Raw genomic sequence first — 26,610 nt, 5'->3', positions numbered from 1 at the left:
TCCCTATGGACTTCAATTAGTCAACCATAATAAACCATCCAGCTGCGATTATCTGATCGGGAGTACTCCAAAGCATGTTAAATAATATGATATCGGGGGTTAATACTGCCATGTTAATTATATAAGAGGAACCCGATAATTATGAGGTAAACATATGATATTCAGTTTGGTAAATCATGTCTCATGTTTTATATATATATATATATGCAGAGTGTATGTATATATTTGTTATTCTGATCTACCATATGCTTCAATTTGACTGAAGCTACAACTAACATATGATTCACAGAGTATACATACAGATTTAAATCAAGAATAATATCAAAAATCATGTGCGGAATGCCTCAGGATGACAAATGTCCGGGAATGCTTATCTCTCTCTCTCTCTCTCTCTCACACACACACACACACACACACACACACACACACACACACACACACACACACACATGCACGCACACACACACTCGGACACATGGGCACACTCACACGCACGAACACACACACACAATTTCCACTTGTTGAAGTCCTGTTTTGGTTTTGGTTAGTAACTTATGCTTCTTCTTAAGCTTATGGCTTTGAGATTTTTCATCATTTGCTGGTCTGGAATATTGTTAGTCGGGAATGCTAAATATTTTCTTTGACTTTATTTCTTGTTTTTGTACCTTTGGTCTGTAACATGTTTCTTCTGTCTTTGTATTATTTATTTAAAATTGCCTGTACAACTTTTAATCTTTCTAAAACTGGGATCTTATCTTTCTTTTTTGTTAACATCCATGAGATAAGAGGCCCCTTTCCTTCGGAAGGAATATATCTTGAGGTATGGAATGTCTTTTGAGTAGCTTTATCATAGGCATGACAAAATGTATCTTTGTTTGGATTTGAGATCTACCTCATTTCTTGAGTTGACCCTTCTAGGCTCGTGACAAATTGGTTTAGACTCTCTCAGTGTCATCACCAAATCCTCTTAGGTCAGCAGGAAAACTCAAGCCTTTGATGGTCGGACGAGATTACCAAAACAGTGTTCTTTAAGAGGTTTTCGGGCAACTTATTGTTTAGATCTCATTATATAGTGCTGCATTAAAATGCCTTTTTCCTTCTTAGGATTTTTTTCATGATGATTAATGCTCCTTATTGTTTAGACCATATTGTATAGTAAAAGAGTTGATATCTATGCTTTTAGTTTATTTTTTTTTCCCCCGAGCTCAAGTGCACGGTAATAATATTTTTATTTTCTAGATAAGGCTATTGACATTTGGTATGTCTCTTTTAAATTTTCACAGTTTCTTTCTTTATTGTAACTTTACCCTTGATCTTGATATGCTATTGGATATTAGAGAGGAGCAAAGGAAAAAGTAAAGAAAGGAAATTGATAGCTTCTTTGTGGATCAAAAAAAGACACCTGTACCTGGCTATGCGCTTTTTTTGTGAATGCATCAATAGCCAGTGTTCCATTTTTTTTCTGGTTTATTTTATTATAAGACTCCATGATATTGCTAGTCCTCTTTTCACCTTATTTATATTAAATGTGAAAGAGCCTGCGCGTATAATTCTCTGATGTGCATGATTATCTGGTCTGGAAACTAAATTTCGTTTCTCACTAATAGTTTCTTGGAAATCATGTCCTCTTTTTGTCCTTTTTTACCTGAAAATGATACAATCAATCATCTGGAGTCTGATGGGTGAAGTTGTTTCCAAAGTTTCTTATAGCATGGTTCTCTTACAGGCTACTGTAAAGAAGGATAATGGGCAAACAGCTTTGGTGCCCCTTTTTCAAAGCCAAGAACATGTTGTTGGAGAGGTAAATCATTATTTTATTCTGTTAGAACGATTTTAGCCTTTCCTAATTTTGTTTTTTTGGTAGTATGGGTTGTAGTGGTAAATATCTTGTTGCTTCTATGGTAGAATTATTGGCTATTGGAATCTGTACCTGATAAATTTGGCTATGATCCTGTATAGGTTTGTATAGAACCCATCGCAGGAAAGAAAGTTGAGCATAATGGTGTAAAGATTGAGCTTCTCGGGCAAATAGGTATTATTCAGTGATGATGTTACTTAGGTAGAGCACATCTGAAAATTCTAGGAAATTCTTTGCATCAATTAGGCCTTGTATATTATTTGTACACATTACATAAATAGAGGTTTTGATAAATCTCCCTTGTTTGGCCATTCCTTATTTTGAAATGGTTTTGCAAATTGAGATTTACTGCAATGAGGGATTTTGTCCATAGGTTCAATGAATTTCAGTTCCATGTTCCAAAGGAGTAACAACCAGATAATGAAACTATGTGTTTGTCCTTGTTTGGTGTCATATCTTGTTTTCCTTATATAGTTATGATACTTTCATTAATTTTAGTGATCAGAATTTACAAAATGTAGAATATAAGCAAGATGTACATGCACGTACATGCACGAACACAAAGATACCCTGAGAATACCTCCCTCTTGGAGTTAGAAAACCAACAACAAAGCTCAGATCATACAATACAAATTTGCTCTCCTAGGGCATAAGAAAAGGACTGCCTGATCTGATTGCAATTACTGATCTGAACCTTTGATCACCGTAAGAGCAGATTATAATGATGTAGCTGTTGATTCCCAAAACCGCAGATTGGAATCCTACGAGGCTTGCCAACTCGATGCTGGGATATCCAACCAGTTAGGGCCAACTTGACGGAACTGAACAATGTAATCCGAGTTCGCTGCGCTTCTGGGTCTGCAAGGCCAAGGCGGGTGCATCTGATCCTAAACTAATCACTTGAATTCAAGATTATGTAAAGCAGATAGGTTTAAATTTAACAAGTCTCCAGAAATGGCAAGAGATTCTAGGAAACTTCTAACTTTCTCAACTATGAATAACTTGAATGATAACTTCAAAATATGATCATTTCAAACTTGTAAATGCTGAAATAAGAACAAAGTTAATGATTAAATAAATTTTAGAATGTTTGAAATGAAAAGATATAATGGATAAGACAAGTGAATATATTAACTCTCAACTGACAGATGGGGAATGTTTGCTAGCATATGAATTAGGAGATAATAAGCAACTTAATGACTAGTGCTGGAATTTAAAAAAGGGAGTAATAGAGTCAATATTACAAATTAAAATGTACGACTTTATGAAATATAATGAATCAAACCTATAAATAATTTAATTTCCAAGATGCGATGAATAAGCTATATCTATGCATTCTAAAACAAGTCTATATTGTTTTACTTCAAATAGAGACAGAATAGACACAAATATGGAAACAATTTAGTATTTCACAATATTTGTGATTATCAAGTTTGCAAAGTTATTGCTAATTCGATCCACTTATCTGGTGCCAAATTATTTATAGAAGATATAAGTTGATCATAAAGGACAGCATTGTAATATATTTGAACACTAAAACTTTGACAATAAAAGATAAAAATCCCTTACTGCCCGGAATTGAATGTAATGAAGAGGCCCGAATTTTGATGCTCTATTCATTGCAATTCAGTTCCACACGACATATAAAAGTACTTTCCAATACCACTAAGCCCACCAACTTGGTTCAATCACCCGATTTTTGCCCACAGAGTAATATATCACAAGAATAATATAATGCTTAGTATGTAGAGAGCTTTTTTAACAATATTGTATGAAAATTGTAAGTCTTGTCTGATTTCACATCATATATTTATAGAGTAACTAGAGGCATCGGTTGCATTTCCAAACATTGCACCTCTTCCTAACTCATAACCGTTCATCTTTTACATAAGGCTTTACCATAATTTTGGTATTATATGACCAACGGTTTAATATAATATATGATAACCAAACAAAATGGTGTGGGATTATACAGTTTTCTTCGAGCACCTTGTAACAACACACAACTTTTATGTGAACAATAATCATCGATGCATTATATGTCACCCTTATACCAATTTGAGACTACGGGGTGGTTCAGAATAGATTATTCTCGTTTCCTGTCATTTATCTGCCCAGGTGTGTGTTGTTCTTCCAATTATTGACGGCTCCTTCATCCGTCGGGTGTCTGAATGTCAAATATCCCACGACTTCTATATTTTCTTCTCCGCAGTTGTACTGGAAATTCCAGTCTCTATGGTTCGAGCGATTTGCATAAGCTTTTCTTCTGTGTGCCTACCTGCAACAAAATCAAAGAAAAAATAGATGTTAGTTATTGCACAAGATGCAAATCAATGATCTAGAAACTTCTTGTTGCTTGCTATATATTCCCATGATCAAGTTGGGTGCAATTGCTCCCTCTCTTCATTGCTTCTCATCACAAAAAGGATACTGCAAAGATTTCTGGTGCATGAGCACTTTATAATCTCCAATCTGAATACCTGCTTTCATGCTTGGGAAATTATCTGATCTGTATTGTCGTCAGCCTTCACATATTTTTGAAAGCATGAAGGTTTATTTTATACAGTTTCGAATCATATGCTTGGTCCAAACACATCTCTGCTTCACCACGTGGAGATATCCTGAACCATTGAGATTTTACTTGAAGGTACTGACCGGTCTTCAATTCTAATCACTGTGTGAAAACATTATCATTTGTGCGCTCCATACCTGCACAGGCTCATTCCTTGACTCTTTTGAGACTGTTTTAGACAGTACAGAATATGCTAGGCATTTTCGCTTAATCATCTTGATGTAACCGGTCTCTGTTGGTATACTTAGTCCCTCATGCGATTGCTAACCTCCTTAGTCTTAAATCTGTAAGGGCCATAATCCTGTCTCAAACTTTGGCATCATACTGCCATCATTTTTTCAGATGATTGCAACTGTCATACCAATCCCATGAATATTTTCTGTTAGACATTGGGGGCTTCTGATTCATTCTGCCCATATAATTCCTGTACCTCTTATTAAAGCAGCCAAGTATGTTACTTTGCCTTAAGATGCATCTGTTAGATCCAGTGCTAACCTTTTCTCCTACAGAAAGCATATAATCTGAATAATTTCAATACTGTACAGTTATATCGTTACAATTGTATAAAAAGGTATCAAGATGTCTGAAACTTCAGAAAAGATTATCACCATTAATCAGATATAGAGAATTCATCTCAATGATAACAATAAAAAATAAGGCAGATAAAGTTGAGTGAAGATAATGCATATAAATGGAGGCCTTAATTTTTGTAAAAATTAGAGGTCCATCAGTAGCTTTGCCCAACAAGACTCAGAACTGATATTGGCAGACCTTCAGTGATTGATTGACTGATTATTCAGGAGCAGATTAGATCGCCGAACTTAGGAAAGGAATTCACTTGATTGATTTAATTATGAAAGGCAACACAATGCCTTGTTGCCTTGTTACCAGTTACAAGCCTTGAGATCCTTGGTGGTCTCTTTTGTATTTTGCCGCCAAAATACAAATATAAATTTAGTGATCACAAGTTACAATTGCTTTGAGCATCCAATAAGCTCAATTAGGGCTTTGCCCAATTATATGGTATAAGTTACATTATTTTGGGGCCCAACCCAATATAATTTTAATTTTAATTACCAAAGGCAACATTAAAATTTAATATGCTAGAATCCAGTTTAGATAATTTCAATACTCCCTCTTAGCTAGGGAGAATTTTAAGAGTTACATTGTGATCATCACCATGACACTCTTAGATGATAAAGAACTTCATGGACTCTTTCCATGATATTCATCTTGTATACCCACAAAGGATGGATCGACCTTGCATTACCTGCAATGGGTGGAATAGGTTTTTCACCTCAAATCTTCTCTCAGAGAAGAATACAACACCACCTTGCATTGCCCGCAAAGGGTGAAAGATACAACTCATTGTATAAGGAAGCTGAGACTCCCTCTCAGCCAGAGCTATGTTCTCCGCAACTCCAAGCTTATTGCTAAAGTATTCAAACTTTACTTTAGTAAGAGGCGTGGTGAGAACTTCCACTATCTGCTCATCAGTGCTGATGTATTTCAGCTGAATGACACCTCCCTGTACCATGTCTCGAACAAAATTATAATGTGTCTCCACATGTTTTGATCTGTCATGAAACACATGATTGACAAACACCTCTACACAGCTGTGATTATCACAATGAATGACTGGGGGCTCCCAAGGTATTCCAAACAACCCAACAAGGCGCTTGGATGGCTTCCCTTGAGGCCACACTTGATGCACTAATTTCAGGTTCAGTAGTACTTAATACAATTGAGGATTGTTTCCTGCTGCCTCATGAAACCATGACAGATCCGAAAGTGACATTCCCTGCCCAATCAGAGTTAGAATAACTTTCTAGGTGATGACAGTATTAAGGGAGTACATTGAACCATAATGAACTGAACCACACACAAATATCTCAAGTTATGCTTGGTTGCAACAAGATATACATGCTTTTGTTTGTTCATGAACTGGTTGAGGGCACTATTTGCATAAAAAATGTCTGGTCTACTGTTAACTAGATGCATCAAGGATCCAATCAATTGTCTGTACTCAGTTGGATCTGCAAAGTCAGAATTAGCAGCAGATGCTCTTAACTTTTTTTCAAGTTAGTTTCCATAGGAGTAAACATAGGTTTGCAATCCATCATTCCAAATCTTTTCAAGATATTAATAGTATATTTTCCTTGACTTAGAATGATTTCGTTTGGTCTTTGCCATACTTCCAGACCTAAAAAAGAATGAATTAGGCCTAAATCTGTCATTTTAAATTCTGAACCTAATTCTCTCTTGCGGGTGATGATGAGACTATCTTCACAAGTTAGAAATAAATCATCCACACGTAACACTAGAATTAGCATTTCATCATTAAATGCTTTGAAATAAAGGTTAGGATCAACATCGTTCTTACAAAATCCTAAGCTCACCAAATATTTGTCAATTCTTTCATACCAAGCACGAGGGGTCTGCTTAAGGCCATATAGTGCTTTCTTCAATCTGCAAATGTGAGATTCCCTTTCATGAAATCTCATAACCTTCTGGTTGTTCAATATAGACTTCTTCCTCAATGATAACATTCAGGAATGCAGTCTTTAAATCCATTTGATGTAACTTTCAACCTTTAGCTGCAACAATAGTTATTATAGCTCTAATGAAAAAGGGAATTCTATGGGAGCAATAGTTGGGTTACTGCAGGTCTTCCACAGGATGGAGAGAAATGGCTGGGTCTAGCTAGCTGTTGGTAGAGCATGCGAAATAATCTCGATTGTGGGGAGTGGACAACATAGCAAAGGGAGGAAGTATATCTACCAATAGGAGAAAATGTGTCCTCACAATCTATGGCTTTCTTTTGAAAGAATCTACGAGTTACAAATCTAGCTTTATATTTCTCAATACTTCCATCAACAATATCTTTAATTTTGAACAACCATTTAGAGGATACAATAGACTTACCTTTGGGTCTGGGCACAATTTCCCACACATCATTCTTGATAATGGACTGATATTTGTCGTCCACAACATTTTTCCATGCTTGCTGTTTCATAGCCTCATTAGCACTAGAAGGTTGTCTCAATGAGGTTGTACAACATTGCAACATAGTTGGAGAACTTATGAGGTCTCCCACTTTCTTGGTAGGTGCCTTTGGGGCGACATACTTTTCGGCTTCTTGAGTGGTGTTTCTTACCAAAGAGTTATTTTGTTTGCTCACTGTAATGTCTCTCAGCCCATCAATGGGATCCATGGGTTGAATTTGATAATTATGATTTGAAGGTTCTTAAGACTCCCTCTAAATCTCAACATTATCATCAATATCCATATCTTGATTTTGATTGACTTCATTATCTGTTTCTATTAATGAACCTTTAGACTTCTTCAATGCAACATTCTCTTCAAAAGTAACATCTCTACTAACCTCAATGTATTTCTGACCTGGAATGTTAATTCTGAAGGTTTTGGAGGTTTCATTGGACCCCACAAGAATACTCTTCTTGCTTGAAGGTTCGAGTTTGCTTCTCTTCTTTGTAGGAACATGAACATAAACAGGACGTTTAAAAATCCTCAAGTTGCGGGTATGTGTTTAGTAACTATGAAGACTTCTTCCAGAGTCATATGATTCAAGACACGGTGAGGACACCTATTCTAAATATAGACAACAGTCCTAGCTGCCTCAACCCATAGAACATCCACAAGTTTTGATCATGAAGAAGAGCACATGATTCGCGAACCATAGAGTCCGTTTTCCAGCTTGTGGGTTCATCAGGGTTCGCTGACCCACATGCAGAAACACACTCTATGGAGACCTGCCGCAGACTCGGACCTGAATCCGGGTTGCAAGGTCTAAACCTAGTAACACAAGTTTCAACGTTCAAATCTAGGAGTGAAGTGACACCCTAAAGCTGTGTGATTATGAGTTCCATATTGCGTTACATGAGAACCCATAAAGTGAAAAAAAAAAAAAAACTTAAAATGTAGAGTTTTTATTTGTCAACCTTAAAAGGAGTCAAATAAAAAACGTTTCACTCATTCAATCTCTCATTTTACTCTCTCATTTTGGCGTGCCCATTTTGCAAGTTTGAAGAGATTGTTTTTGAGTGTCAAATCCTTCCAATAATCAGTGTTGAGTGTTCTAGGTATGCATTTGATCCTTCCTTTTGTGTCTTTGATAGTTTTTTTTAAGTGTTTTTATTGTTCTAAATTTTATAAAGTTTTTGTGTATAAGTTTTGAAATATATGTTTTCATTTTTGTTCTAGATTGCAAGACTTAGCAGGCAGAGCTCAATGGGTGGGGAGGGATCCCAAAAATTTATAAATGATAAAAATTCTCCTTTGTGGAAGTATACAACAAGAATTTCACAATGTACTGGAGGGAGGGCAGGGTTATAGGGAAATGCAACTTTTGCCGAACCCAATATAGAAGCTCCTATTAGTGAGTTTAACATCATTTTATAGGCCCTAGGAGCAAAGGGATCAATATCCGTGAGAGCTCAAATATAGAGAAGGGGTTGCCAACTGCTGAAATAACAGCCATGTTAAAAGAAGAACAAGATGCGGATAGGTTAGTGTCAAGGGGGGAACAAGAAAAATCAAAGCACAACCCACCAACACCACCCTCTCAAACAACCACTAGACATCATCCCTTCCTACCTATCCCTTATACGGATGAGGAAGATGTAGAAACACCCCAAACCACCACTTGCAAGAGAGGCTCATTAGATAGGGCATTTCAAAATGAATAGAAAGAAATTTCTGATGTAAAGGTTAGGCATTGCCTCGTTGTGAACTATATTCCATTCAATCTAGTGAGATCACCTTATTGGAGAGAAATGGTGGAAACAATAAATGAAGCACCTCGTGGTTATTGATGTCCTGGATATGAAAAGGTGAGAACCATCTTATTGCACAGTAAGAGAAAAAATGTAGACACCCTCCTCAAAGCAATAAGAGATTCTTGGGTCCTAACGGGGGTGACTATTGTCTTTGATGGACGCAAAGATTGCAAAAATCGTCCAGTAATAAATGTGATTGTTATCTCCCTAGGAGGCAATGTTTTGAAGGCAGATGATTGTGAAGGGGAGTTAAATGATGCATAATTTATTGCTTGGATTCTCATTGAACCCACGGAGTCCGTGATAGTTGATAATGTTGTCCAAGTAGTAGTGGACAATGCTAAAGTTTGTAGGGCTGCGGGTGCTTTGGTAGAAGTATGATATGATCATATCTTTTGGACACCATGCACCGTCCACTACTTGAATTTGGTGATGAAAGCAATTGGCACCCAAGTTGAATGGGTGAAAAAAGTATATGAGGAAGGTGAGGAGATCCAAATGCTTATGAAAAACTGCCAAATGTCACAAGCAATTTTCAAAAGTTTCTCTCACTTGGAATTATTGAAGTTAAATTAAAAAATTCAATTTAAACTTTATTTAGTTTCATTTATCATTTTGTGTAATACTTTACATAATTAAATAAATATTTTTTTGTGTTATTTACATATTTGAAATGTGTTATTAACTTACAATTAACATGTTGTTAGGTGGCTGAAACTCGCTTTTCACACACAATTGTCCTTAGACGAGTTGTGAGGGTGACAGATGCAGTGTCTCAGATGATTATTAGCAACCAATGGGGTGTTTGGAAGCAATTAAATTCAACGAGAGCACAAAGGCAAAAGGCAATGATCTTGGATGATGATTGGTGGGCTCGGGTGGATAATGTATTAGAATTCATTGAGCCCATGATGTCTATGCTTTGGTTTGCTGACATTGATGAGCCTTGTTTGGGGGACATCTATGATGCCATGGACTCCATGTCAGAGAGTGAAAACTGTAAGTTTAAAGTTTTATACAATACTCTATCCTTGTTTATTAAGAGATTTTTATTTTTTATTTCAATTAACACTACATCAAGATAACTTACATGAATATTATTTGACATCTCAGGTCATTCATAGGAGAGAGCATAATCCCGAGGACACCTTGTACAAAAAGGTGGAGTCAATTGGTTCTTCATTGCTGGAACAAGATGACTACACTTTTACACTTCTTGGCATATGCATTATCTTCTAGGTATTACTGTAGTGAGATATTTGCTATTCCTAGTAGAGTGCCACCATATAGAGATCCTAAGGTTGCTAGTGGGTATAAGAAGACATTGAGCAAGGTCTTTAGTGATCTTGAAGTGGTATCAAATGTTAGGAGAGAGTTTGCAGACTTTGTCTTAGGAAAAAATGCAGACCTTGATGCAATCAATGGCCAAAGAAGAATGGATGGCATTGGATAGTTGTACTTACAGGGGCAAGATTATATGTACCTCCAACCTCTTTCCATTAAGACCCTATCACAAGTAATTTTAAAAGTTTTTTTTCCCTTTTTTTATGGCCACTTAGCTTGTAGAATTAGCACTCTTAAATTTCTATTGTATTACAATTTCTAATTTTTAAAAAAAATTGTTAGTTGTTTTTCTAAGTCGTGAGCTCTTTTGCTGCTGAGTAGAATTGGAGTATGTACTCCTTTATACACTCAGTGAAGCGTAATTGATTGGGTTCCAAGAAAACAAAGAACTTGGTATATATTGACAACAATTTGCGCCTCATGTCACGGAAGGATCCAAGATGCAAGAAGGGGCCATAGAAGTTGTGGGATGTAGCACTCGAGTCTCCTAACTTGGATATGACCATCTAGGATCTAGCTAAAGCTACCTTGCTAGATGTTGAGGATGATGATGATGATATAGAAACATCTTGAGCTAGTGGAATGGGTTTGGGTTCCAATGATGAGGATCTAGATATAGTTGCAGTCGGGGATGGAGCCATTGATCCCTTTTTTTTGATGACCCATTTGACCCTTGAAAGGCATTGATACTATGATCATTGATAAACTATTAAACACTCGTCGTCATGATTTTCAATTTCATTTATCATTACGTTTCAAACTTTATTATTTGATGAACTAGTCTATGTTTTGAAATTCTATTTTGCAATTTAGTAATTCAATGTTTGAATTTCTTTACAATCATGAACATAGATTAATGAGCGAGTGTGTAATGCTTATCTTTGACATTTGGCATTGACAAATGATCAAGCAACATACATTCATACTATGAAATGGCTTAATTTTGCAATTATGCATGTCTGTCTTTTTTTTTTGTGTGTTTATACACGCGCACACACACTTTTACAAAAGCAAATGAGATTTGTTTTTCGCTCGAACCCTCGAACCTGAATCCATATCTGTTCTCGAATTGGAATCAACAACTTAGGCTAAAAGGCTACTTCTCCATATGTACGTTTTAATTATTTTTATTGCTGTGAACTTTATGGTCTGTTCATTGGTTCATATATATATATATAAGTTACATCCCACATTTTTTATTTTTAAAAACAATATTATAGTTGATGTAATGGTTAGTTAGAAACTCTTGGAAATTATAATGTTATGAAATGGAAGTTATGAATAATTAAATTGATTCATATGAAAAATAACTGAATTGATTCATGTGAAAATGACTTGTTAGTTGATTACTATTATTTTGACAAAAATGAATGCTTATATTTTAAGATAAAGGTTAGTGGTGGTTAGCCTTTGTGATAGTTATCAGTTATTTTGTTTTCTTGATATTTAAATTTAAATTGGAGGAACATGTTATTATTGTGGAATATGCATTTTTGATTTGCAAGAGAAGACGAAGGGGGGGAAGCATTGTTAAATTAGATTCAAGGAATGGGGCACCAATTTAGTCCATCGTCAGACCATCAGGTATGGGCTCTAACTACCTTGATGAAAGATTTAACGACTAGGCAATGGAGTATACCTTGGACAGTCATGCGCTGCTTGGTCAAATTTTATAACGAGAGAAATATTAAGCCTTTAATATCATGAAATTAACTATTACCTCCATTTTTGAGATTGTGGAGTGCTCAACATTATAAACTTTATATATATATATGATGCCACCATGATACTCTGATAATGTCTATGAATTGCACTTATGTGTATATATAAATATATGTGTGTGTATCTAGAGAGAATGTAATGATAAAAGAAATTATATGTACTCTCAAAATTACACGTGTATAGATATATGTATATTTAGGTACAATGATAGACAAAATTCAATAGCATGATGACATAATATATATATATGTATATATATATATATATATATGTATATATATATATATATGTATATATATATATATATGTATATATATGTATATATATATATATATATATATATATATATATATATATTTGTTTAAAACCATGGAGAAAATATAAACTATATACTTTAATATGATTCCAAAACATGAGCATTGCTACCTTTTATTGGCATAGGTTTTTAAATTTGAGCTTAAGGAGTTCTTGTAACTGGTAATCGAGCTCCTTCTTGTAGCCGGAAGTGAGAGGCTATATTTTTATTCCCCACGGCTGAAGGAGCATTCTCATGCTCTCTTTCTCTCTCTCTCTCTCTCTGTGTCTCATTTTTGTATACAATTTCTCTATGAACCAAGCATCCTCTTATCTCTCCATCTGAAATCTAGAGTATAATACCACACTATTATTGCAAGACTGAACCACACAGGTGAAGCCATACGTGTAGAGTGGTTGCTACCACATCAACAATTTGCATTGTTTCTCTCTTTTCTCAGGTCATGTATCTTTTCGCAAATTATTCGCATTGCAATGCCTTTACAATTCAAGAAAGCTCCTTTTTATATCCATCATTTCCAAATGCAGTATTAGCTTGAGCTCGATTTCATATCTGAGAAGCATCGGCTCTACCCTCTTTTCTCTATAGTATGACAAGTCCCCACCTATATGCATTGGGTGCATAGTTTAAAAAATTGGCGGTATATCGCCTGACTTGCAATACATTGCATGAAAAAAAAGCTCAGGATATAAATGCGGTAAATTTCGGCAACAGTTTTAATAAAATATCGCTACGACATTTTCCCTAGGTCTTGCCAATAAAGTGAAAAAATCGTCAAAGAAAAGTTGACGAAGTTCGAGCTTTTGCGTTTTAGGGTTTTACTGAATATTATAGTGGCGGTTTGTCTTCATATTATCGTGATTCACAACTATTTCTTCATGTAGACTTCAGCAAATATTTCTTGTTTGGTGACATGCCATTTGTCTTCATTTTGGCGGCCATTTCTTCAAAAACTGTAATCGCAAATTGCAATGACCCCTCCCAATCTCTCGACCCAACCAATTTGCACTCGTTTTTAAATTTGTTCAGTCCAAATTTTTTTTTAACATAAATGATTCGTAAACCTTATATTTTGCAATTTGTAATATATTAATATATAGTAATATAAATGTAAATGTATTTCGTATTAATGTAAATGTATTTCCATCATATATTAATACAAAATAAATTAATTATCATTAGTATTTTGATTCATCAAATAAATTTAAATTTTATGTAGATGACAAATGTATTTACTAATTATATGTAAATAAAATGCAAATAAAAAACAAACTGATTGATTTAAGATAAAATAAAATACTAAATTCTGATAACGAATTTAACTCAAAACTTCGTTAAATATATGATGAAAATCTCAATTAGTATATGTTCTACAAATTTGGTGTTATATGTTTGTGGTTTCTAAGAATATTTTAGAAATTATATATTTTTAAATGTTCGATAAAAGTGCCGATTTATTGCCAATTTTTCCACCGAGTTTTTGCCGATTCCGAGTTTTTCAAAATTTTTGGGCCAGCCGAGATATTGCTGATACTGAGTTTTTAAACTACGATTGGGTGTATGCTCGAAGGGACGGAACTGCTAGAACTCCTTGGAAAAGAATGCTCAACCAATGTTAATGCATAGTACTTTTATGATGTGTAAAATTTGCTGTATTTTTGAAATATCTTCTTATTTTCTCTGATATTTGATAGCTATTAGCCGTGATTAAATTCAAAATGGCTCTCACAAACAATTTTGATTGATAAGAATCTCATGATTATAAGCAATCTCCTAGGATGCACCCAAGGCCGGTAGAGCTAAGTGTAAATGGGTGAAGAGGAGAGGAATCCTGCAAGAGAAAGATAAAGCTATTATTCAGTGTCTTAATTATATGGTCAATTAAAGGAAGAAATTGCTTAAGTCCTAGTCAGCTCATGGTTGTCCAAGATATAATCGGTTGTCAACTCCAGCAGTGGTGATCGGGTTGTTTAATACCCACATAAATCCTTGGCCAAGGTAGAATAGAGGTATGCTTGCCATAAATGATCACTAGAGGTCAGGAGTGCTAGCTAACAGAGGGAAGGTTGATGGAGGAATTCCTCAGCCTTGTTTGCTGCTTAGCCGACACTCTAACACCGATATGCTTAGGATGGCAAGATTATGGTGTCCCAAGCCTAATCTGGGGTAGGGAGGGCCTTTCTCGTAAGAGATTGTGTGGGGATATGTTAAGGTCTGCAGTTGGGAGGTTAAGCCTATTTCAATGCTTCTCCTCTTTGCTAGATCAATTAATTCAGTTCATGTATGAAATCCTAAGCCTTTACTTGTACGTACCTTTATATTACTTGGAAATGTATAGTCGTAGATATGGTTAAATTGATTTGTTTCTTTTAAAATGTAATCGCAGAAGTCAGTTATGGAAGTTAATTTAGTTGTCTTTCATATGACATGGATATAGTTGTTATTTAATTTTGGATTTATAGTTTGTATAATTCAGAAAATAGTTTAATTTCTGTCTGATGTATTGTTTCTAAATTATGTCATGTCATTTCGTTATGATATTCGGTTATAATCCTAGAATATGTTCTTTACTTTCAACTTGGACACTCACTTACAAATCCAAATCCATCCCCGAATCTGAATCAGCAACTTAGATTGAAATCCTACTTCTTCTCCATATGTATCTCTTAATTATTTTTAATTCTGTGAACTTAATGGTCTGTTCATTGCTGCCATAAAATTCCAATCATGATTGAAGATGACGAAACATCAACTTGTCAAAGATATAGTTACCAGTGAATTACTCATGTTGTTCATACTATATGAATTGGCTTTGTCATTGTTGTATGCTTGCTATCTCTGATCATATTGCATATTCTTATTCATTACTGCCTATATTGTTTCTGAAAACTTGATCACTGTCTTGTTTAAATTGCAGAAAATAATTATCCTTGTTGTAGAAGTCAATCATCCATTGAGTTGACTATATTATAAGTTGCTTCTGTTTACTTTATTGATCTCCATTGCTCGTCTTCCGTTGCTGAGAAAATATCTTTGTCAATTCTATTAATGTAGCGTTCTAAATTAGTTGCTCTTTGATCACTGAATGGCCACTGCTTTTTCTTTTGTCAGGTTTAAGATGGAGAGTTGACTCCTTTCCTTTATTGCTGCTTTTACTATCATCTGCATATATTGACATTATATGCGATCATCAATTAATTTTCTAATGTGATACTGTGGTTGCCAGCAATCAATAATTGCTTTGCTTCTTTACAAATTGCACATGATCACTATCTTAGTTGCATGTTGGGTAGATAAAGTTTAGCACTTCAATTTAAACTTTAATATCTTATATTCATCTCTTCATTTTCCATCATGTCAGATTGTAATACATATAGTATAGCATACTTATGTTGTCTGTTTCTTATGTAGTAATGCTTATGTTGTCCATTGATCAGTTCCTTATATTTGGCGTTGATGATGACTTCTTCATACCTTTGAGATTGAACTCTTATAGTTCTATTCATGCTCACGAAATCCTTTGACATCAATGATAATACAGCCATCACATGAATCATTGCCTTTGCGGCCTTAATTATGGATCTGTTCTTTATTTGTGCAACCCCATCTGTTGAGGCTTGTAGGGAACACATAACTCCCTCTTAATTCTTGCCTCTACACAGAAATCATGAAATTCAGCCAAGGTGTACTCACCTCCATTGTCATATCTTTGTACTTTAATTCTTTTCCCAGATAAGTTTTCAGCTAAAGCCTTAAATTCTTTGTACTTCATCAGATTCTTTTGTTCTTAGAAAGTAAATCCATGTTTTCCTAGTGGTCATCTATGAAGGTTACATAATACAAGAATCCATTTGGAGATGCAACAGACATGGGTCCACATAGATCAGAATGAGCAAGAGCTAGTTTCTCATTAGACCTAGATTCACTTTTATGAAATGAACTCTTGGTGTTTTTACCCATAACACAACCTTTACATGTATCATTGTGAACATGACTGAGTTCAGGCATACCATTGACCATCTTGTCAAGTATGGGAAGAGCACAAAAATGGAGATGTCCAAGTCTTCTATGCCATAGGTCGCTAGACTCAGTTGCATTGTGGATGAGGGCTTGAATTGGACGAGTTGAAAGTTTGTAGAGGCTATCAAATCTATTGCCAATGACACAAGCTGATTTGATGCCAGATTTCTTAGGCTACGAAACAATTCTTTCTTCAGAAAATCCAATTTGATAACATTTATCTTCTAGGGAAGATATTGAGATTAGATTCTTTTAATTTCCGGTACAAACAAAATATCACACAGCTGAAGGGAAACTACAAAATCTAAGTTAACAGAAGTAGCACCAAAACCTCTTATAAAATACCGATCATCATCACCAATAACAACATAAAGATTGGACTCCTCTATCAAATCTGAAAGTTGCTCCCGGTAGCCCGGATGTGCCAAGATGCTCCTCTGTCAATCAGCCAAGTGTCACAGTCTGTAGGAATGTTGCTTGGCAAGGCATAAATGAAGAGAAAGTCTTCATTATTTTTTGATCTGAAACTTCATTCAGGTTTGTCTCTTACTGCTTGGACTGAGATTGACACTCCTTTGTATAGTGACCAAACTTGTCACATTGGAAACATCAAATGCGAGACATATCCTTTGGGGTTTTTCTTGAACCATGAGCAGTAGAAGGTCTGAAATCATGATTCGTCTTCAAGTTGTTCTTCTTCCAATAGCCACCTTTCTTCTTGACTGATTGGGCAGCAAGGATATGATTTTCTTCTCCATGGGAGCTCGTAATTGTTCTCTTGCAGCTAGGCGTGAGACTTCTTGAATGTGATCAGCTTGGAGACAACAAATGTGGGGAATTCAGCTCTCCCGCTTATGCTTTTAATGATGACCCCCAAGAGTGAGAAAGTGCATTTAATACAAGCATAACAATGTCTTTGTCCACAACATCGCTACCAATGGCACTGAGCTGATCTTTTAATTCTGAATTTCTCATGAAGAAAGCCATGACTGATTCTCCCTTTGCCATCTTGACCTAGAGCAGTTGTTAATTAAATGCAAGTGCCCTACTTATGTTGTTGATTTCATACATTTTTTCCAGCTGTTTGAAAATTTCCCTGGCTGAAGACATCTTGGAGATGATAGGAACAAGATGGTCTTTCACAGAATCCATTAGAATCTTCTTGGCTTTGAGATGGCATTCTTCTTGAACTGAAGTAACTCCTCTTGATTTGCAGGCTCAGTTTTATCTTGCCCTTATACAAACTGATGTAGATCATTTTCCTCAACCACAAGAAGGATACAAAGTTTCCATGAAGTGAAACTCGATGTCTGTTCAAGTCCGTCCTCTACCTTTAGCCCTGTCACCATATTGACTGAAATAAGAACAACAGATTACCCTGATTGGTTTATTGCTAATCTGATCACAATTAGTATGAACTTGGCTTTGATACCATGTTAATTTTAGTGATCAGAATTAACTAAACTTAGAATATAAGTAAGATGTACATACATGAACACAAAGGTACCCTGGGAAAACCTTGCTTTTGGAGGGAAAAAACCCAGCAACAAAGTTCAGATAATATATTATTAATATCAGCATTAGTACAATTACTAATTTACCCACCTAGGGCATAAGAAAAGTAGTGACTTATCTGATTGCAATTAATGATCTGAACCTTTGATCCCCATAAGAGCAGATTATAATGATGTAGCTTCGCCCAGCAGGACCCCAGAACTGATGATTGCAGACCTTCAATGATTGATTCACTGATTATTCAGGAGAGATTAGATCGCCAAACTTAGCAGAGGAATCTGCTTGATTGAGTTAATTATGAAAGGCAACGCAATGCCTTGTTTGTATAATTACAAGCCTTGAGATCCTAGGTGGTTCCTTTTGTAGTTTGCCGCCAGATTACAAATATAAATTTATTAATCACAAGTTACAAGTGCCTTGAGTGCCCAACAAGCTCAATTAGGGTCCAGTCCAATTACATGGTATAATATAAGTTACATTAGTTTGGGGCCCAACCCAATTGCAAGAGGTGATCGAATTATCACAATATAATCTATCTGGAAACAAATCAGACATCCCTTTACAACAATCAATCAATAATAGTGGGCGAAAATTAAATTACAATTTTGCAACACTGATACCAAAATAATCCTTTTTGTTACTGTCCAACACTGCCACTGCAATGTGAATCAGGAAAAATTGTGTGCTAGTAAGTAAAGTAGGACTTTCGGACTTGAACTATTTCTTTAATGGCAACCATTACTTTCATCTATGTCTACTCTGTTGTATGAATGTCTTTTATTTCATCTTACATTTTACAAGCATTAATCTTAAGCATCATTGGGGGCTTATCATGAATTTGACGACCTTAGCAGCCTTCTCGGAATCATCCCTATATCATTTTTCTTTCTTTTGGTCACACTGCATTCTAACCTCGCCATTAAATTTTAGGGGAACGTTTAAAAAACAGAATCATTTTAGATTTCACTTCTGCTTTGAAACCAGTAGAACAGGGCTGTAACAATGGCTCTTAAAAATACTCTTGTTTATTTGATTCATAGCTAAGCAGAACATAACTTTTGTTTTTCTAAGCTCTACATTGAGACAAGTTATTGTGAACTCTCTCTACAGGTTGCCTGAGTGAAATTTATCAGACTCTTGTGACCAGTTCTACGTCCTTTATGTCCAAGTGTAATTTGCATGTGTTAAACCTGGTAGAAACACAGCTAGCTGTTCTCTGACTCAGACTTGCACTAGTGGAAAGTTTTTCTAAAAAATCATATATAATCTATGAAAAATGTTATGTCTTTTTGATTTAAATATATCAAGTTGGTTTTGTATTTTTTTTCGCAGACTTGTTTGAATATGAGTTGAGGCTACTAACTTAGCATCACTTGGATTTGTATTTACAAGTCCTTGTCAAGTCTTGTCATGTCTCACCACATAGAGGGATAATGTGAGAGGTCTTTTGTAAATACTTTTTAGAACATTTGTTGAGCCTCATAGGTACATATCTTTTCCTGTTAGACTAAGGTATGACGAGGCATGAATGATGTTACTTGCAAGCAATGGTAGATTTTCTGTAGGCAGTAAGAGGTGCAGGCATGCTTTTGTTTATTGTCGCTATTAGGCAACTTTCTATTATGGCTAATTTTGCCTACTATTATTAGTTAGTGCTAATAGTATCTCATTGCTTCTGCAGAGTTGTACTTTGACAGAGGGAATTTTTATGACTTCACCTCCCTGGGTGAGTTAAGCTGTTGTGTATATCTATACTCATTCCATTTGAAATTACGAAATATTTTCCAATTCTCTGTATTGTATCTCTTTTAGCTGCAGCAATGTATAATATTTGTTGCTTAAAATGCATGTTTGGATGTTGTATTTATGAATGGGCTTAATTCATGTTATAAACTATATCAAAATGAGTAAAAAGTTGAGCGTGGCATGATAATTCCTCAATTTTCTGTGTATAATATTTGAAATTTTCGGAGACACTGAAAGGTAAGAGCATTGGGTGGATTAAACTTTCTGTCCATGAGTTTGGTTTTGCTTTTATCTAGACAATTGTAAAATACCTATATTGAAATGCAAGAAGAAATAACAACCTTAGGTTTGAAAATAACTTAGCTTCTTGAATTTCTTTTTTTCTTTTTAATTCTTCCCAACAGATAACAAATGAACTTTTGGTTTTCTTTATACGTTTTCCTTCCTGACCAAATGGTCTATTTAACTGGCATAGTTGACTTTGGTTTCTACCTCTTCTGGCAATATCAGGATAATTGCTCATGTTGAAAACATCTTTTGCAGTTACAGAGGATGACTAGGATGAATCATATCCTTGGTATAATATGAGCATCTTCTTAAAACCTTGTCAGTCCTGAAACTCTAGGGGCAAAAGTAGGGGGCTTATAATGCAGTGAAGGGGCTCGCTCTGCCAGTTATTGGAATTGGAAAATAATTCTTTGTTGATGCTGTCCTTGGCTTGTTCTTATGGAACCATTCTTAAGCCTAGTCCTGCCAAATTCTCTTGCTGGTGATATTATTATAATAAATCCTCTTGCAGTCTTCCAGTTTGCTGACATCTATCTCTTTGTAATCTCTGCTAATAATCTGACCCCATAGAAAGTTGAAAAACAAATCTTTTTATATAAGTATCTGGACCTGGTTGTCTCCTTCAGCAATGAAGATCTCTAGATGATGGTGAAAGAAATCAACAATCCTCTTCAAAATTCAAAGGGCAACTAAATTTTCTTTATCCGTATATTTACTTCATTTCACTCAAACTATCATATGGTGAGATTTGATATTAATTTGGACTCCATACTCTTGACATAAAAATCTGAATGCTACACAAATCATGCATTTCTCCAATGCTGACATTTATTTGTTTTGCAGTTCGGGAGCTTGATGTACCTGGTGAGATATATGATCGTAAGACATATCCATTTGAATTCTCTACAGTTGAGATGCCCTATGAGTCCTACAATGGTATAAATGTGAGGCTCAGGTATGGTAAATCTATTTACTTTTCATTGCTCTGATTTTAATAGAGGAATTTCAGTGCTTCTTGCAAGAGGAATAGGATAAAAACTATAGGATGCTAATGGTTAGAGCGAAAAGAAAAGTATAAACGAGTTTTACTAATAATTTACATTAAATAATCAGTTTACTTTCATTCTTCTTACTGTACTATGGTTAAGTTGTTATCCTGAATGAAACAAAACTTCTATTTTTAGAATTTGGTCTTTGTAGTACTAGTCAAGATGGTCACCCATTTGTGCATAGTTTTAGAATGTGGGTGAGTACATTTCAGTAATTTTAAATTCTGATTAGTGGTGCTGGAGGAACCTGCTGATATAACACTTTAATTGGTCTACACAATAATAGATTGATGATGGCAATGTTGGAGGCGGAAGTGAGATTGAGTTTTTTGATACTATTAGCAAGGACGTGTCAAATATTTTGTGTTCTTAAGCAGTGGTTGGTAGATTGTTTAAATGCTAGTGAGCCTGTGATGACTTATGTATATTTTATTATTTGAAAACACAAAATACAATTTGTGTGATAGATGAAAAAACACAAGGAGTTTGAAGACACTTGAGGAGCTGCCCATTTGGAAACGTTGATTATGGAAGGATAGAAAACTGAATTTAGGTGGAATCTATGGTCATTTTAATGCAGCCAGAAAGTTCTATCTGGGAATCTTGAGTTAAAATTGCATTTGGTAATTATAGTAGCACACACACAATTAGGCTCCCAGATTCTTACTCAAATGACATTTGTTTAGGAAAGCAAAGGAAAATTCCTAATCAGGCATGGAGAAAGAAAGATTCTTTGTATCACATCTTGAAATGCACGTTGGTATAGGTATTTTATACGCCTTGTAATTCCAAATTTTGATTTAGTTATCAGAAGGGTGTCCAATAATGGCTTGATCATTATTGTCATTTATGTATGCCATATTATGATGCGTGTCACAAAATATTTTGGCATGAAGGATGTATAAAAGCATTTGTCATGATTATAGATACTTACATTGTCGACTAGGACCCTTCAGCAATTTCATGATGAGTTAGAGCATCCTTGAAATCTAATTGAGCCAAAACATAGCACAAAATTTGGTGAATGGATTATGACAGAGCAGCTATAATGATATAAGAGTATGTACCAAGTGTAGCATGTTGACTAATCTTTGGAGGTAGGCATGGAACTTGGGACTTCCATTTGGGTACCTTGTTTGAGTCATGGTATTTGTCCATTGTTTATGGTTTACCACTCATGCTCTCATGGATTGTCTCTCTTATTTATTGGGTGCTAGAGATAGAGTTTTCATAGTGAGTATGTAGGCATTGCTATGTTTTAGAATTAGTCCATATCTACTGTTGGCGATTCTCTTGTGAGAGCATGTGCATGTGCATTGTAGTGTGACTACTTTTTGTTTGAAATACATTAGTGTGTTATGGTTGATTATTGAGTATATGATTTTTACAATTCTATGATTATTTTATTTTACTCATTTCTGCCATGGGTTAGTGTAGAAAGTGTTCAGATCAGCTCATTACCTCTTACCTCTTTCATACTTTCTTTCCTAGGACAGTGTGTGTCACCAAAAGGCACTTTGCCTTGCCTTCTCAATCCAGGTTTGTGAGAGCTGATAGATCGTACTCGCAGAGATCCACTCCTCCTATCCAGGTGGGGTCACCTCTAGAGACGGGACAATTTAGTGACACTAAGTTTAAGTTGTGGTAGCTGAATGTAGAGGATTTTCATATGGGCTGCAATATTTGAGTTCAAACTAGTTGCAATGTCATGGAATAATTAGCAATACTGAATAGAAAGGTGAGAAGCCTTATCATACTTTGCTTGGTAGATTTTGTATTATTCAAATGTTTGTGAAAAATCCTCCTCACAACACTTAGAGAAACTAGGGGACTTTTAAAAGGATAAATTCTTGGTTAACAAGTTCTTTCCATGGAAGTGTTCGCTTTAAGATGGCTAGTGGTTATAAATGACTAATTAGCTAAATGCATTCAATATAATTTTGATCTAGTTAAGGAGGCCTTGTTTATATGGGATGGTCAATTAAACCATAAAAGAAGAACATTAAGAGGGATAAAGGAAAATTTAGATCTTGAGAGTGTTAGCGTGAATGCTGATGATATTCCTATGGGGGAGTATCCTAGTAATGTTGGATACATGATTCTATGGTTATATGTTGCATTCATGATAGAGTTTGTCATTGATGTCAACATACATGTTATTCTGTGAAGATTAGCAAAATAATAGACAGAGTTTGACTTCACGTTGTTCAAGGATTGACGATGAGCTTATGCACAGCTAAGTGTGTAAATGCTACAACAAAAGTGTGTGTAGATGCTACAACTAGTATTAAAGAGTGTCTAGATGCTACAACTAAGTGTGTGTACGAAAATATGAAGATTGGACAAAATTATGAAAGATTTGGTGAAGACAACTTTCAGACAACATTTTTGAAAAGCGGGTATTGATGTTTTGGTTTTATCTTCTAACAGAGATGAAATTTGGTTGAGCGGATTGAGACATAGGTAGAAGACATGTTGTGGATGGCACGGTTAAGCGCACGTATGCAATTGATCAAAAAGTATAAAGTTATCAACACTATGAGCCGATAGATTGCTTGTAATTGTGAAAAGATGTAATATTGTAATGTAACATGTAAATGTAATATCTTAAGTTCGTCCTATATTATTATTGTAAATTGGGAAAGGCCTAAGGTCGATTCAATAACTTGTTTATGGACTTGATATAAAGGAAAGGTCATTTCCTTGTGCATTAGAATCTAGTGCCGATAACATTGTAAATGCGAGCTTACATGCGAATATCTTTTGGATCAGAGAAAAGATTGGTGCAGTAAGGCACAATGAGCTTGCAAGGAATTGTATCTAGTAAGAAAAGTTGTTGTTGGATAGTTGTTAATGTACACTTGTATTATTTAGTGAGGATAATATTGAAGCTATTTGAGTGGGTCCTTTTGTCTTCCTATCAACTCCTAATAGGGTTGACACAACTCAAACAAGGATTCAAAGTCTCCTATCAGGGACTCATATGTATTGATTGTATTTCATTGACTCATAACAAGGTCCATCCCTTCACAAGGAACATTTATATTAGTACATCATCTTCTGGGCATCATTCCCACTGGGGTTTTCCCTCTATTTGAGTGTTTCCCTAGTTAGCAAATCTGGTGTTGTTGTGTATGACTATCTTTCTATGGTTGTTGCATCTACTATTTGCATGTCTCAAAAATAATAAAGATATTGAGTCATTTTAATTGCATAACTGATTCAACCCCCCCAATTAGCTCTAGTTATCTTGGTGGACTTCACTTTCTAACAATTCGTATCAGAGCATCATGTCCTTGAAATTAAATCTTAACATCTTGAGGAGATTTATAGCGAGTCAAGAAGGAGAAGATGAAGACACATATGCTATGCATGGGTTCGGGATAGTGATTGATTACTAAAAATAAAAAAAGGATGTGATTGAAGAAGACAAACTTGAAGGTTGTGATGAAGCTTAGATAGACAAGTTCATGTACAAAATGCTTGCTAGAGAAGCACTATTATCAGTGCTTCTTGAAATTGAATTTGGTCAGGTAAAATCTTCAAGACTTGCTTATGATATTGGAAATCTTTGCAAGCTACATTTGAAGGTGATAAACATGCTCAAAAGGTTAGATTACAGAATTGGATATGTTTGTTTCAAGATGCTAAAATGCTGGAAGATGAATCTATAAGAAGTTGCTTTGGTAGAATATCAGAGATTGTTGCAGGAATTAAGACTTATGAAGGAGAGAAATTAGAAGATGAAGCTATATGGAAGATATTGAAGACTTTGACACCTGCATACAAACATACAACTCAGATGATTGAACAAGTTATTCTTTACACATCTAATTTTACAGGAGAGACTAGAATCAACTAAGATGTGGATGAAACTAAGTGGAGAATTGCCGAGAGTTGAAACTGCTATTTGTGCACAGAGAAATAGACATATGTTGACAAGGAGTGCAAGTACCAGTGGATATTGTGCCAACAACAGCTGAACAAAAGTAGAAGAAGACAAGAAGATTGAGGAAGGACCTGCTCTGCATATAAAGAGAGAACGTAAAGGTACCAAAATCTTTAAATGTTGGACATGTGATGAATATGGTTGTTATTCTTCTGAGTGTCCTAAGAGAGTAAGGAATTTTAAAAAGAAGCCTTACAATCAAGAATGCCTAAGGATTGTCTTTTTGGTAATGATGAGGAATATGATGCATGTTTGGAACAATTTTTGAGTGAAAGTGATGATGAGAATGATCAAATAGGATTTGTTACTATTAAGAAGAAAGCCTTGAAAAATAAGAACAAAGAGAAGAAAAAGCTTTAGTATCACAAGTTGAAAAGAAGAAATTTGTTTGGATCATAAATAGTGGTTGTTCCCATCACATGACTGGAGATATGAACAAATTTATTGAACTCAATAGCAATGATGAAGGAATAGTTAGAGTTAGAAATAATGCAGCCTGTCATATTAAAGGACAATGATCTATTACACATAATGGAAAGACTAACTGTAACATCTACTTTTCCTGGGTCTTAACTAACAACTAGCATATCAAAGACATATAGTTATTATTACATATTCATAAGAAGATAGTTATATTAGTTATGTTCATGTGAATGAGATTAATGGTTATAATCAGTTAAACGAAAAATTTCATAACTAACAATTGAAGACATCATTAATGAATTTAATACAAAACTTAAAATCTACATACCGTAGGATTGAACACCGAAATCCATCTAGGGATGCTTCTACAAAAACCTAGGTTAATCCATAAATACCGCTTAGGAACAATTAGCTATACCACTTTATCATTTAGGGCATCACGTACCACTGTATCAATCAGGGCATCAATTACCATTGTATCATCTTTTCTCCTATTGCTAACTATGGTAATAACATTCAGTTAGGAAAATACACTCATATTCATTATTTAAATAAATGGAAGACTGAAATAACAATCCATTAGATAAACCTATCTCTTGCATATAGATATATTCTATGTCTCATTCGAAGATCAACTGATCTAATTGGTTGCCAATTACATTGATGATAAGAGTTGCTTTCATGTTAGGAAATAACTGAAACGATGATATAAATCAATCCATCTTATCTTCTACTTGAACAAACATCATAAAAGTAAATTACCTGTTACCAATAAATGTTTGAATGCTTGACTTATCTTTTTATGATGCACGTCTTGACATCTTGTGGAGAGGGGAAACATTGTCAGGGGATTAACCTCCCAACCATGGACCTTAAACTTATCTCCACACTTTCTCTAACTAGAAAGACCCTCCTTACCCATAATAGACATGGAACACCTTGTCCAGCCACTGAGCATCTTGGTACTTAATTCCACCACTCAACTTGACAATAGAGTATATGAATTGGA

General features: G+C 35.1%; 1 protein-coding gene across 1 annotated transcript in view; it reads left to right on the top strand.

The window, feature by feature from the left end:
• Nucleotides 1-26,610, top strand: part of LOC149536571 (vacuolar protein sorting-associated protein 26B) — a 196,201-nt gene that overhangs the window by 94,936 nt on the left and 74,655 nt on the right. The window contains exons 4-7 of the mRNA XM_089803004.1: nt 1,727-1,801; nt 1,960-2,032; nt 19,828-19,872; nt 21,024-21,135. Of these exons, the coding sequence (XP_089659130.1) occupies nt 1,727-1,801; nt 1,960-2,032; nt 19,828-19,872; nt 21,024-21,135 (305 nt within the window). The remainder of the gene's footprint in view (nt 1-1,726; nt 1,802-1,959; nt 2,033-19,827; nt 19,873-21,023; nt 21,136-26,610) is intronic.

The sequence above is a fragment of the Cupressus sempervirens genome, chromosome 10 (assembly GCF_028749045.1).
Source record: "Cupressus sempervirens isolate cs-2001-9-10 chromosome 10, ASM2874904v1, whole genome shotgun sequence".
In the NCBI taxonomy this organism is placed as follows: Eukaryota; Viridiplantae; Streptophyta; class Pinopsida; order Cupressales; family Cupressaceae; genus Cupressus; species Cupressus sempervirens.
The sequence above is the reverse complement of the archived record's forward strand: the minus strand, read 5'-3'. Positions and strand labels throughout refer to the sequence as shown.